This window comes from Pogona vitticeps, chromosome 4 (genome assembly GCF_051106095.1).
Source record: "Pogona vitticeps strain Pit_001003342236 chromosome 4, PviZW2.1, whole genome shotgun sequence".
Classification (NCBI taxonomy): domain Eukaryota; kingdom Metazoa; phylum Chordata; class Lepidosauria; order Squamata; family Agamidae; genus Pogona; species Pogona vitticeps.
Genome location: NC_135786.1, coordinates 105,173,995 through 105,188,771, shown reverse-complemented (window position 1 = coordinate 105,188,771; position 14,777 = coordinate 105,173,995). Strand labels below are relative to the sequence as shown.

At 42.9% G+C, this 14,777-nt stretch overlaps 1 protein-coding gene across 4 annotated transcripts in view; it reads right to left on the bottom strand.

Moving 5' to 3' along the window:
- Positions 1–14,777, bottom strand: part of KCNT2 (potassium sodium-activated channel subfamily T member 2) — a 330,818-nt gene that overhangs the window by 40,558 nt on the left and 275,483 nt on the right. For all 4 annotated transcript variants that reach the window (XM_072998095.2, XM_078392307.1, XM_072998093.2 and 1 more), the window contains one exon: positions 9,866–10,000. In XM_072998095.2, the coding sequence (XP_072854196.1) occupies positions 9,866–10,000 (135 nt within the window). The remainder of the gene's footprint in view (positions 1–9,865; positions 10,001–14,777) is intronic.

The following is a 14,777-nucleotide window of genomic DNA, read 5'->3' as shown; positions in this document are numbered from 1 at the left end:
CAACCTGATCCTCAGCGGGCCCGTTGCCAAGGGCATATAATTTATTTTAAAAGAGAGAGAGAGTTAATTAAAGGGGGAAAGGAACAGCAACAGCGAGGACAACAACAACAATAAAAGAAATTAATTAAGAGACATAAAAAGAAATTAATTAAGAGAGAGAACGTAATTCATCAAGGGGTATTGCCTCTGCGGTGTGGGAGGGGTGAATTTAGGGCTCGCTGATGGTTTTGTCCCTCCCCCCTTGTTGAAAAGAAAACAACTTTATAGAGATTTAAAAGAAAGGAAATGTGAACTAAATCATAAGATGAAGGTGACACTGCTAGGATTCCACTCAACCTAACAGTGTCACCTTCATCTTATGATAGATGTGTGTGTGTGTGTGTGTGTGTGTGTGTGTGTGTGTGTGTGTGTGTGTGTGTGTGTGTACGTATATATACATTTATAAATTTATAAAAAGAACAAGACTTTGGGATAAGAAAAGGGCATTTTCTAACTAATACATAAAAATAAATAAATTAAAAATAAACAAATATATAACACAAATTAAGATAATACAATATAATATAGTACTACACTATTACACGAAATATGTTTTTGCTTACAGTTGTGGTTATGCCCCAAGTCATGCAATTGGCATGCAACTAGATATGAAAAAGGCAGCCTGATAATTGGTAGCAACTCACTGCCACAGTTCATATGAATATAGTTGTGCCAGTGTGAATCTCTAGTTGACTTGGGGAACAATTGTACCATAACACTACTACTACAGTGGTACCTCGAAAGATTATTACCCCACAAAATGTTTTTTTCGCTAGATGTTGACTTTTTGCGATCGCTATAGCAATTCACAAACCGTTTTTTCCTATGGGGGATTTTGCTGGACGATGATTTGGTCCGTGCTTCGCGGACCGTTTTTTTGCAAGATGACGATTTTTACAGCTGATCGGCGCTTCGCAAAATGGCTTCCCTATGGGCGATGGACAACAACCATTTTTTCCATTGGAACACATTAAACGGGTTTCAATGCATTCCAATGGGGGAACGCTTTTTGCTAGACAATGTTTTCACAAGACAGCGATTTCAATGGAACAGATTAACATCATCTAGCGAGGCACCACTGTACTACTACTACTACTACTGATGCTGCTGCTGATGATGATGATGATGATGCTGACGCTGATGCTGATAATAATAATAATAATAATAATAATAATAATAATAATAATAATAATAATAATAATAATAATAATAATAATAATAATAATAATAATAATAATAATAATAATAATAATAATAATAATAATAATAGTGAGTGTGCTTCACAAACACAGAGGCAGGGGCATACAGTGGTTGGCCAAGCATGAGCTCATAACCAATTTGGTGAGCCCTTGAGGATTGTAGCACCATAGGTCCTAAAAAGGTCAGGGTGAGAGTACAGGAAAGCAGCCTGTGAGTGCAGGGTGCCTAGTCAGTATAATCACCATCAGATGGGGAGGGCTTCCCAGTTTGAGAAGAGCTTCGGACGAAGAAAACTGCTTTGGATAACAAAGGGCAGAGCAAACAGAATGGGCCACGGTTGGGGAACAGCCTAGGCGTTCAGCAAGAGAATCCATGGCACAAGGCGTGCTAAGCTCAAAGCACTGGCTAACAATCTTTTATCTCACTTTGCAGCATGAGAGGGCAATGTACAGGGTGCAACAGAAGTGACGAGCCTCATGGGAGTGGTGGCTGGCAGCCGCAGATGATCCACTGGCGGAACACCTACCTGAGCTACCAGCAAAGAGGGAAGTCCAGAGGCAACATGTGACAGCACATGCCAGGCCAGAGGGGGAGACAGCCACAATGAGCCATGTCATGATCCTAGCTCAAGTCAGGTGAACTCCCTGTCGCATCAGACAACAGTAGGGGCAGGGTGGTATGGCCTTGGGGGTTAGGATCACATCCAGGGCCCTGTGCCAGTCTCTGAAGGGCATCTTACCCTCCATCATCTTTCTGCACCATACGCCTACCCCGGGTATCCACCGGGGTAGGTGTATGGCCTTACCTCTCTGTTCTAGATACAGGGTATAATACTGTACCCCCTCAGGTCCCTGACATGTGGAGACTATTCCCTCCTATTAGGTGATCATCTGATGCCAGCTACAAAAGAGCAGAGTTGTAGGGGTCATTATGTAGGTGTATTTGAATTACTGAATCAGATAGTGGACTCCAAGGGCTGGAGAGGAAGATGATGCTAAACTTGAATGTTCATGGGCTAACGTTGCCAGGTTTCCTGATTTCCTCTGGAATCATAGTCAAGGCACAACTATGGCACAACAATGTTCAATCATTGGTCCAGTACCTAGACCTTATTTAGAGCATATGTGGACTTTCAGGGGCATTTGTGCTCTTATACGTTCAGAATCTGTATGAGAGTGTCCATACATGCAAACACGCAAAGGGATGAACCACACCTCAGGTTATGGCTTCAAGCCATCATGCCTACCTGGCCAGTTCAGGGCAGTAGATTCGACAGTGATCACCTCATTAGAAAGTCAGAGCAAATTAACAATCCCCATGCAGTGGAGGGACAGGTGGTTCGACCCTGCCTGCTGCTGGGAGTTCGGCTCACAACGGGCCTGCTATAGGAAGTATGGCCACTATAAACACAACTGCTCCACTTGGGGGGATACCATGCTAGTTCCCGATGTTTCAATGAAGGCAGTAGGGATCAAAATGGTGACAAAGAAGCCTGACGGATCTGCAGCTGCAGCAAAAGGGAGCCCAGCCCAATTAAATCTGATGTGCTGGCAGGTTTGCTGGCTAGATATCTGCAGAGAGCCGATGCTGCTTATTTGTTATCAGTTTTTTAGTTTGGTGGTGCCTCATCTCAGGATGTCACCTTTCATTTTAGTACCCAAGAAGGTCCCGGGGAATTCAGACTCATTCACCACCTTTCATGCCCAAAAGGTATGAAAGGTGATGCAGCTGGGTGCAGGCAATGCAGTCAGGTTAGCAGAATTTAGCATATAATTTGGGATGCTGGTGTTCTGGGAGTTGGTTGGAGGAATGGCAGACCACAGGTTTAACAAGAGACCTAACTTTCCTCAAGTTCTTTCCCATTTTTGGACCCCTATGGTTGTGGATAGACGAATGGGAAAACTCGGTTATTAGATTTTGGTATGTTATTTTGGCAGTGATACATGTCATAAACACCTTATCTTCAAGATTTGAGATGGTGATGAGGCTAGTTCAGGCATTTATTCTGCACATCTTGCAACATAACATTGTTGTGCACACTTTAGACAGATTGAGTGGTTCAGGGCATTGGCTCCAGGAGCTTTCAGGTATCCTGAAGTCTTTCCTCAAGAGGCATGGCTAATTGGAAGAGGGAGGCCCTGACAGCGATAGGATTGGCACTCACCCCAAATACTTCATGGGGTTATTCTATGGCCTGCGAAGAATTTAAGGAATTCAGAATTAATGAGGGTCTGGAGCTGATATGGCCTATACCAGTCAACAATTAAACTAATACTGCAGTTGTTTATTTGGGAAGGGCTAACACCTAGTGCTATTTAAGAAAAAATGTCACCATTGGCATTCCAGGCAAAAGCAATGGGATTGCAGATTCATCAGCTGCCCCGAAAATACATATAATGATTGAAGGTTGGAGAAGAGAAAAGGTTAGGACACCAGACGATATGGCCCCATTTACTCCTGATTTAGTCAGACCTCAGGTATCATACATACGGATGCGTATGAAGCGTCTTTTCTTCATGCAGACATGCTATTAACATTCTTTGGAACATTGAGGGTCAGCAAGGTGGTTGCGTCAGGCAAAAGTGACACATCACAGCTAGCAGATGTGGCATTGGTAGCAACTAGAATACAGCTGAATATATACAGATGTTAAAAAGACCAGTCTGGGAGCAGGACAAACATCACACTAGGGACATGTTATGTCAAGGAAATATGCCCTGTTAGGGCATTGGAAGTGTATTTGAAACAGCGAAGGGCTGCATAAAGTTATTTGTTCCATCACATGTTTAAATAGGGCATGTAGGAAACCAACAAGGCAGTATGCAAGGTGGTTATTAACAGGTTGGGATCAGTAATTGGACACCCGGACATCCATTTGGACTGGTCGGAATTGTACAGAGGCGATGGGGTTCATTTATCAGAGATGGGATTACAAATATTATTGAACGATTTGTACAGGGGCCTGTGTGCCGAGTTTCTCAGCTTAGTGGGGGGAAATGGGCATAGCTAGGCTAGCCTATTCCATGGCAGGTAGTGCGGAAGGAATGAGGATCGGTGAGTGCCCAGGGAGTACAATGGAAGTGATAGCACATCTGACCTCGAGGCCCTGTGGATTGTGAGATTACAGTGCAGGAAGGAAGGACGGGCTGGGGCCTCCGCCAGGCTGAGGGACGCCAAACAGCAGGGACTTACAGGCCCAGCAGGGCTTGATATTTCGCCGGCTGGGGTCATGCGGTCATAAGGACTGCGCAACAACAGGGCATGGGACTCGCCCATATAAGATTGGGGAGGGGGGGTCCCATGAGACCTCAGCTCCAAACCTGTTCCTGCACTACCACAGGCCCCTGATTTTCTGTGGGCAAGAATCTACATGTGTTTTAAATAAAGTGTGGCCCTAGTTTACCTCATTGCCTGCGTCTCGCCTCTTTATTCTGGGGTGGGAGGGCAATGCCATTTGGACATGAGGATCACACCAAATGGCATATAATTTCTTCTCCTCAATCCCCAGCTTCAATTGGCCCTATTTAGACTACACCTGCCTGCATGAAAAAGGGCCAGTGTAGATGTGTCCGATGGCTTCACTATAGGCTATATAATCAAGCTTGGAAATATAAGGAAAGTAAGCATAGTTTTGTTGTCTTCCTCAGTATTCATTCTGTGTTCCGAAAACAAGTTTTAATTTAAGTTTCCACTGCACCCTTTGGATTTTCCACTAGTGATTTAAAAAACTTCATGAGGAATTGAAAAGATTTCAGGGGGAGTGAAAGATGGATAACTAGATGACTGTCCACAAGGTCTTAGTTCTTACATGGGGCCGAGAGTGGGCCTGGGACTACTGTCAGGCATTTTGATCATCTTCAGGACACAGATCAAAGCAGGACCGTAAGAAAAATAGTACCTCAAGCAGTTTACACCCTCAAAACCATCCAGTCTATTAACTGAGAAATAGAACGTGTAAACCAGGATGGTGAGACTGGATCTACATGCAGGGGGAATGCAAAATAAACCAAAAGGCAGGACAAATTCACTGCGTGTAAGCAAGAGACTAGAAGCTTACTGGCCTTTCATGCACAAGGTCTAAGCATTGACGCCAGCATGGTCGTTGGAAATGATATTTGCAGCAAGGTTAGGTCCACTTAGGGAGTGGAATTGATAAAACCATTCCTTAAACATCTCACTTACCTTGTGAGCCTTATTAAAGTTGCTATAAGTCAGTTCAGACTTGATGGCACAGAACACACACAATTTTGACCTTTAAAGCCCAGGAATTTCCTGTCTCATTTTAATCCTATCCTAATGTGTAATATTTATTTGGATGGTTTTAGGTATCTTGTTTATAGATTGATTAATGGACTAATTTTATCGTTTTTATGTTTAAATCTGTTTCCTATTTGCTAGGATTTATTTTCTTTCTGTTTTATGCTATTTCCAAGCTACTTTGTAGTGGAACAGAGGGGGGGCAATGCAATAAACAATAATAATAATAATTTGAGGCTTTACAGAGTAGCTCACATGTGCATAAATCCAGCACTGTGTAGGAGATGCCGTTTTGGCACCAGTATTGCCCTCTGAAAATGAAGAAATAAGTGGGGCCCTGTAACAAAATGATCAATGCTTTGATTACTTTGTGCATCTTGGTTGATTGAGCCTGTGGCTGAAAAAACTAAAAGTCGTTTCTGCTCTAACTTGGTTTTCATGCAGTTTTTTCTTTATCCCCCCCATCCCCAGAAAAGTGGCATCTAAAGGTTTTCATGCCTATCAATGGATCATGAAGCTTATACATTCATTCTGTAAGTCCTCAGTATCACCTGGAGGGACATCTGAGGGTAAGAATGTAACAAAGACCTGCAGCAGAAGTCCAAGAGTGGTGATAAAAATATTACAAGACACACTGCCATATGCCAGTGTTTTCCCAATACAGCCTCTGCCAGCCTTCAATGAACTCTATTTTGGAAGTAGCAATAATTAAATACCTTTTTTAAAAATCAAAATATAAACAGAGCTAAAAATAACAAGAGTGATTCTCTTAGCTGCTATTTGAGCGGACACGAGTGTGTGTGTGCCTATGTATGTGAGAGAAACTATTACACTTTTTCCACTATTGGTTTCAACAGGCAATGCTGTACGGGCAGAAGTTATTTTGCTTTTTAGTGTGAACCATGAAATATCCTACCCTGGCAACCAGATGATTTCTTCTGCATTCTTTTTATCTTTATGTATCTATCTACTTTCTTTTCCCAGCCCCTCTGTTCTGTTCCCACCTAGTTATCTTTTTCCCCCCTCCTCTTGTCTCACCATATTTCACATCACTGAGTCCTTATAATGCTATTTTGGCATGTTTTTTTTCCTTGCCTTAGAGATTTTTGTAATTCTGCAAATTAGGATAGACAAAGCTTGAGTCTGCCATTAACTCCTCTTAATATATGAGTTTTGCCTTTTAATGTTGGATGCATAATGTTCAGTACTTCTCCCAGAATTTGAAAGAATACATGAGGATTAAGTGAGATTTCCCATAAGCAAAGGCCCACAAAGAGTTCAAAATGCTCTCCCACCATTGGTTTTGTTGCAGTTTATACACCTAGTTTACAAAGTGTTTAAAGTCAATCTTATTGGATGAATTGAGTCAGGAAAGATCCTATGAAGAACAGAAATATCTGTTATTTTTTGAGAGGAGATGACTGAAAGATAAGATATGTGGAAGATGGAACATATTTGTATTCTGCAACCAGAGGGCAGGACCCAAAGTAATGGATTCAAGTTGTGAGAAAGAAGAATTTGCTGAAATATTAGAAAGAACTTCTTGACAATAAGAGCTGTCCAGCTGTGGAATTGACTGCCTCAGAAAGTGGTGGACTTCCCTTTACTGGACATTTTAAAATCAATGTTAGATGGCCAACTGTCAGAGTTGCTTTCGCTGTAGATTTCCTGCTTTGGCAGGGGATTGGACATGATGATCCAGTTGGTCCCTTTTAGTTCTACAGTTCTATGATTCTATGATCACAGAGATGGTCTATTTACTAAAACAAATAGAGAAAAGTGAGTTTCTTGCTCTTACAACAGTTTTCTGTCCTGAAATGAATTTCCTTTATTTACATATGTACTTCTGTAATCAAATTTTTTGTCACTTGAGACAGTACTACTTCCAGTCACAGGATCAGTATCTTGCCTAGTTAGGCATTCTGTGTGTACCTGTGAGTGGGCATTTAACCAAGTACATGCATGGGATTGTTTTCAGTGGAAACCTAAGTATTTTAGGTTTCAACCAGGACTTTGAAATCATTATTACAGACTGGGGTGTAATAATGATTATTACTAATCATTACTACAGCTAAGGGATGGGGATTCTAATCTAAACTCATTGTTTGTTTCTTATTAAATAATTGTTTCTCCCAAATGCCTTTCTTTAATTTACTTTGTGACATCTTGGTCTTGAGCTGATAATGTCTCTTTACTATAGCATGAACCTATGCATGTTTACTTAAGGCCCCTTAAGTTTGAGTCTAAGTAGTTATGGAATGTGGTGGCATTGCAGGTTAAACCACAGAAGCCTCTGTGCTGCAAGGTCAGAGGACCAGCAGTCGTAAGATCAAATCCATGTGATGGAGTGAGCTCCTGTCGCTTGTCCCAGCTCCTGCCAACCTAGCAGTTTGAAAGCATGTAAATGCGAGTAGATAAATAGGTACTACCACTGTGGGAAGGTAACAGTGTTCCATGTCTAGTTGTGCTGGCTATGTGACCATGAAAACTGTCTAAGGACAAACACTGGCTCTATGTCTTGGAGATGGGGATGAGCACTGCGCCCTACAGTCAGACATGACTGGACTAAATATCAAGGGGACCTTTACATTTATGTAGTTATGGTTATTCAATGAGAAGGAATAAGAAAAGAGTCAAGTTGATATTGACGTATGGACACACACACACACACGCAGAAAAAAACATAAGAAAAACCCTGCTGGATCAGGCAAAGGGCCCATCTAGTCCAGCTTCCTGTATCTCACAGTGGCCCCACCAGATGACTCTGGGAGCACATAAGACAACTAGATACCTGTCTTCTGATACCCCTCCCCTGCATCTGGCATTTTGAAGTACTTTCCCTTTTAAGCCTGGAGATTATACATCCTCATCATGGCTTGTAGCCTGTGATAGACTTTTCCTCCAGAAATCTGTCCAATCGCCTTATAAGGGCATCTAGGCCTTCCTGCCTTATCAAGGATAACCCTTTCTATGGCTTTCCATGGCTTTGAACATCCTAACATTTGTCTCTCCTCTGCTGCCATCTGCTGGCTCTAGTTCTTCTTCATTTTAGGATACACATTGGTGGGGCTGAGAGCAGATGATGGTACAGATTTTGAAAGGTGTTCTGAAAGACAAGGTGACTCTACTTTTCACAGGTGTCATACTTTGGAATATTAATGGGGTTTTTTATGTTATTTCTACACTTTTGGTACAGAAATATGATAACTAGCAGCAGCGCAGTGGTATATGTGTGTTTTTTCTACCAACCGTGCATTAGTGAAGTGGAAGAGGAAACAAATGGGGGAGAAGGTGGGGTAATAAATGTTGGGAGATGGAAACTGCTGGCCAGATTTGCTTAAGAGGGTTGAATATGGAAATATACAGCAATTGCTAGGGTGTCGTACCTAAAAAGGCAGTAAAACTCAGTTAATGATTATGGAGTTGTTGCTGCTGTTGTGGAGAGGAGTGTTTGTGCCATTTTCTGCTTCAGATTGCACATCCTGTGGTCTCTGCGTGGAGAGGTATTCTTTGATGTTTCTCTTTAGGAAGCACAAGGTCTTGGGCTGGCACATTTCCCACTTCTAACTAGTTATGTTATTTGGAAAGCCTTTAATCATCAGGAAAAGTGAAGGAAGATGTTTCTTCACACATGCTGTTTCCCAGTCTTAGCTAAAAGATAGGGATGCTAACCTAGAATTTTCCCACCAAATGGAGATAAAATGTATTCACTGGGTTGCAACATCTGAAGATATAATGTGCATCAAATTCTGAAGCTTCATCATTCTGCATGTACTGATACTAGTAAATCCTTTTGTACATACAGTTGTGCCCCACTTAACGATTACCCCGTATAATGACAAATCCGCTTCACGACGATATTTTTGCAATCGCAACTGCAATCACAAAATGATGTTTTAAATGGTTTTTTTTTTCGCTTTTCAAAGATCGGTTCCCTACTTCAGGAACCAATTCTTTGAATTATGACGATCAAAACAGCTGATTGTTGGGTTTTCAAAATGGCCGCCAGGTGCTCAAAATAGCTCCCCGCTGTGTTTTGGGATGGATTCCTCATTCTACAGGCACCAAAAATGGCTGCCCCATGGAGGAACTTCGCTGGACAGTGAGTTTTTCAGCCCATTGGAATGCATTGAATGGTTTTCAATGTGTTTCAATGGGCTTTTTAATTTCGCTTTATGACGTTTTTGCTCTACAGCGATTTTGCTGGAATGAATTAATGTCGTTAAGCGAGGCACCACTGTACAGTACCCCATAATAATACCACTAGCGTCTCTGAGTTGGCTAGTTCTGCTCACAGTACAAAAAGAATTTTACACTCTATCATAACCAACAAAAGCAAATGGGGGAAGAGAGTCATAGAATCACTTACCTAAAGAGGGTTTGTACATTTACAATAGTCTTAGCATCTGCCATGTAATCTTCTTCAGCACTCATCGTACTTTCTTTGTCAACCACAACCATGTTGGCAGCAAAAGTCACACCGCACCTTAGTAAATCGTCTAGGCTTTTGTAAACAGAGCAAAAAGTTACACAATATCAACACATCATCAAGTATTAAAATAACTCATGTAAGTTCTTATAAATGGGGGGAAAGGAATTTAGAAACATTTAGGGCATTGCATATACAGTATTCATAATTTTCTACTTGTTTTAAGAATGGTTACCATATACTCAGCAGTGGTAAGATAAGCACATGTATGAATTTTGTTCCTTCTTAACCACGCTTCACCAATCAAGAGCCAGCTTCAGGAATGAACCTTGTTTTACTGGAGTTCATGCCCTTCCACTCTTCTATGCACAAAGATGGGTTGTTTAGTTCCCCAGTCTTACTTTGTCCTCCACAATACTAGGCCTACAAAATGGGCAATCTACAACACTGCCATGTGAAGAGTTGTGAACAGTTTTTCCTAAGTTGGAAGCAATTACATATTATATATTTCTTTTACAGTAGAAAAAAATATCTGGGACAATTGTCCCAATACATCCATAGGTTTTTGATGTTTTTATACAACATTTTGCATAGTGCCCTACTGGTTTCTGCTTATTGTTGCCATCATGTGTGCAGAGAAATTGGAGGGAAAGAACATGAGAGACCGGGCAATCTTAGATGACAGAGTGGACAATGGAACAAATTTGTCTTTTCAGGTCTATGTTTGAATTCGCTAAGGTGGGGCTTGGGCAATGACTTTTCTCCCTGCCATATGTATATAATTACATCAAGATTAATGAAATATATCTGGAAGAAGAGGTAAGAAGGAAGAAGAACAAGGAAGATAAATGTGCATATCCACACTGGCAATTAAGAGAAGACACAAAAGAATCAAGGAAGCTGAGATGTCCAGTGGAAGAGTTGAAATGAGGCATGTCCTAGTTTCATTTGCACAACCAGAAGAATCAGGTGTAAAATAGTGTGGAAATTAAATGACTTATTGCTATTTTTGGAGGCTGCACAGGTTCACTTCGTAGATACAAATTCCCATTGTTTGAGTTATATAACTAGCTAAGTAGAGTTTTACAAATCTTGCCTGTGGCATAGCTGACAAATAGCATAAATTCAGATTGTGGGACTCTGGCACAAACTGCAGTTGCTCTTCTTTTTATTCCCAGTGTTCTAGTGTCCTGTACTGATATCTGTAAAGTACACCAATCAGCAAGGGAAAAAATGCAAGATGAATACTTCTCCTTTCTGTCCATTATTACTTTGGCCTGGATTTTCTCTTGGACCAATTCCCACCTTTTGTCACACACAAAAATAATATGATTCATCTCTTCTATCAGTTTAATTAGATGAACTGCCAGTGGAGGGCATACCCATTAGCTATCGTGGAACACTTCTTTTACTCCCATTGCTCTTTGTGTAGGGCCAGACACGATAAAACACAGCATACCAGTTCCTTAAACAGATAGGAAAACTCCTATCTGGTCCAGAAATCTTCCCCCTCCCAAAGCTGTGCACATAGATGGTTCATCATAGAATCATAAAATCATAGAAGTGCAGTTGGAAGGGGCTTACAAGGCCATCAAGTCCAACACCCTGCTCAATGCAGGAATAATTAGAAAGAAATGTAATCTGCACACCATGCCCCTGGAGACCCAAAGAGGACACAGGTTTCCTATACAAATTTATGGCTGGACTCCTTTCTCTTTGCTTAATACAGTGGTCGAGGAATGGGTAAATTACCCCAAATGGGATAAAAATGAAAATCATAGGGGTAATGAGGACGGGCCCAGGCATTTTATTTACCACAATGTGTATACAGTGGTGCCTTGCACAACGGGCGCCTCGTAGAGCGATGAATTTGCTCTACAAGACCGTTTTTGCGATCGCAAATGCGATCGCAAAACGGTGCCTGTATAGGCGGTAATTCACAGAGTGAAGGTCGGTAAGCTGCTTGCTTACCGACCTTCGCTTTGTGACCCGCCGATCAGCTGTCCGTCGGGTCCAAAATGGCCGCCGGAACAGCCGAAAGGGGCCAGGGCGCAGCGTTTTTGCGCCCTTGGTAAGCAAGGGGAGCGTGCGAAAACGCTGCGGAAGCCCCGAAATGGCTGCGCACAACCATTTTGGGGCTTCCAGCAGCGTTTTCGCGCGCTCCCCTTGCTTACCAAGGGTGCAAAAACGCTGCGCCCCGGCCCCTTTCGGCTGTTCCGGCGGCCATTTTGGACCCGACGGATAGCTGATGGCAGCCATTTTGGCGCCCTCATTGTGCGAGGGGAGGGTGCGAAAATGGCTGCCGGCCCCTGGGAAACATCGCACAACGGTGAGTATTCTTTGGCACTGGAACGCATTAAACGCTGTTTAATGCATTCCAATGCCTTTTTGTGTTCCGTAGTGCGATGTTTCCCACAGCGAAGGTTAATCCAGAATGGATTAACCTCGCTGTGCGGGGCACCACTGTACTTACAAGGACCTGACACAGTGCAGTGCACCCTCAGGTCCTTGTGTATGCGTACTTGCCTTGCTGATAGAGGTGGGGCCGGGAGGCACTGCAGGAAGCCGGGGAGCCAGTCCACATGCTGTACCGCTGCTTTGGTCGAACTCCACCAAAAGAAGAGGCGAAGAGAGTGGGCGAGCACGCAACTTGGCAAGGAGGGGAGGTACTGCAGACGGGCTCTCTCGTTCTCCACAGTGCACTAACTACCCCCACCCCACCCCACCACTTCCGCTCCCTTTTCTCTTCAGAGCAGGTCCGAAGGAGGGACAAACATTCACAGGGGAAGGTTTCGGCTAGAGGTGACTCCTCAAAACTGTCCCTCGTTGTGCCGCATCAAGCAACAGCAGCTGAAGAGCGAGCCAGCAAGCGCTCGGAAGAGTCTTCGGCTGTCGGTGCCCAAAGTCCTCTCGCCCCCAGCTCCTCCCGTGCTCGTCGCTGCAGGCCATGTCTCCATCAGGCTGCGCTTCCCCTTCGGCCTCACCCTAGAGCACGCAAACTGGTGGGGAGGTGGGGTTGGGGATGGCGAGGGTGCACGCCCATGTGGCTCTACATGCCCAGCCTTGCCAAATCCCCAAATCATGGCCCCAAGAAAAATTTGGAAAGGGGGCAGCAGGTGTAGGGGGCCAGCGCAGCTTCCCTGCCTCTTCCTCCTCTTTCGCCTTCACAAGCCTGGAGGCGCTATTCACAGGCAGCAGGCATCCCCCCCCTTTGGGAAAAGCTGGAATGGCTGAGAAGATGTAAAAAAGTGGAGGAGGTGGATGGGGAAGGGAAGCCCTGGCTGTTTACGCATGAACTCCTCAAAACACCTCAGGGTCGCCGAGGAAGTGGATCCATGTCCCCCACTGCTCGGCTTTCCCAGCCCTTTTCTTTTTTGCTGTTGCCAAGGCCCCTGAGGAAGTCATTTGGGGGCTGGGGAAGAGAGGGAAAAGGAGGCTTCAATTGGCTTCAGTCCCTGTTTCTTGCAAAATAGAGAAAATAGAGAAAGTAGGCGGAATTCTCCCGCCATTTCCCCAGACAACTGCTGTGTTTCGCATCCCTCGCTCTCCCTCCTCATCTCATGTGGCTGCCCTCAACAGCCCAGTGAAACCACCATCAAGAACTCTTCATGAATTAACTTCCACCACAGCATCAAGAGTGAGGGTGCCCACCTCGGCTTTCCCTCTGGTTTAAGCTGGTTTAAGCTTTCACAGTAATTTTGAATAGATTCAATAAGATTTTGAATTCAAATAAGGTATGATTTCCTTCCTTTCAAATCAAGGGGGTAATGTCAGCATATATAAATATTTGGGGGGGGGGGGTAAAAGGTAAAAAAGTTCCCTGACCCCAGCTTAATACAATACCTGTCCTATAAAAGGACCTGTGTGAGAGATGCGGCAGGTCCCATTGGGGAAGCCTCCTTCTATGTATATAGCTGTATGTATTGAACACATTGGAAGTCGATGAGGATTTTAATTTCCTATTATATTTAAGTGAACATCAATAATATTTTGAACCATATTTCAAATTCTGAGCTTCTTGCATAGTAAAAGATAAAAAGCAGGGGGGAAAGAGGAAAAAGAAGAGTCTATCAATATAGGAGGAAACCTATTTGAACCTGGAGCCAGCTTTACTTCTAATTTGTAGGATTTGGATGAAAAAAGAAGGAATTTGAAGAAGTTAACAGCATGTTGAAAGTGCCTTAGATAGTGAAAGTGAAAGCAAAGATATATGCTATCTAATCTGCAAGCTAATACCTGGCTGAGGGGAAAATGTTTCGTGTGGTGTTTTTGTTTTTTTTGTTTTTTTGTTTGTTTTTTGCAATTTCTCTGAAATATAAGAAACAGAAAGTGAAAGTATGAGCTTTCACAGAATCTCTAGCTCATGCTTACTCGGAACAGACCTTTATTTCTGCATAAAATAAAACAAAAGCAAAACAACAAACAGATTAGGCTCTCTTTTTTATGTACTTTAGTTGGTTCTTGAAAGAAAACCTCTAAAACAAATAATTCATATTAATGAAAAATTCATACGAAAGGAAAGTTTTGTGATCTGTTGTGTTCCCCTTTCTCATTTAAGCTTTATTTCATCCTTTGTATGCCAAACCTTTTTTTACCTTTTTTATTTCAAAGTGTCAAGAGCTATTGAAAAGAAAATGATGGTTTGACCAGTGAGGGCTGTCAGCAGGTGGATGAAATGTCTTGGAAGAGAAAATATTGACTCTGTGGAAATGCTGAGAATCTATCCAGTGAGGAGGTGTGTGTGTGTGTGTGTGTGTGTGTGTGTGTGTGTGTGTGTGTGTGTGTGTGTGTGTGCGTGCATGCGTGTGTGTGTGTGTGTGTGTGTGTGTGTGTGTGTGTGTGTTTTGTCATC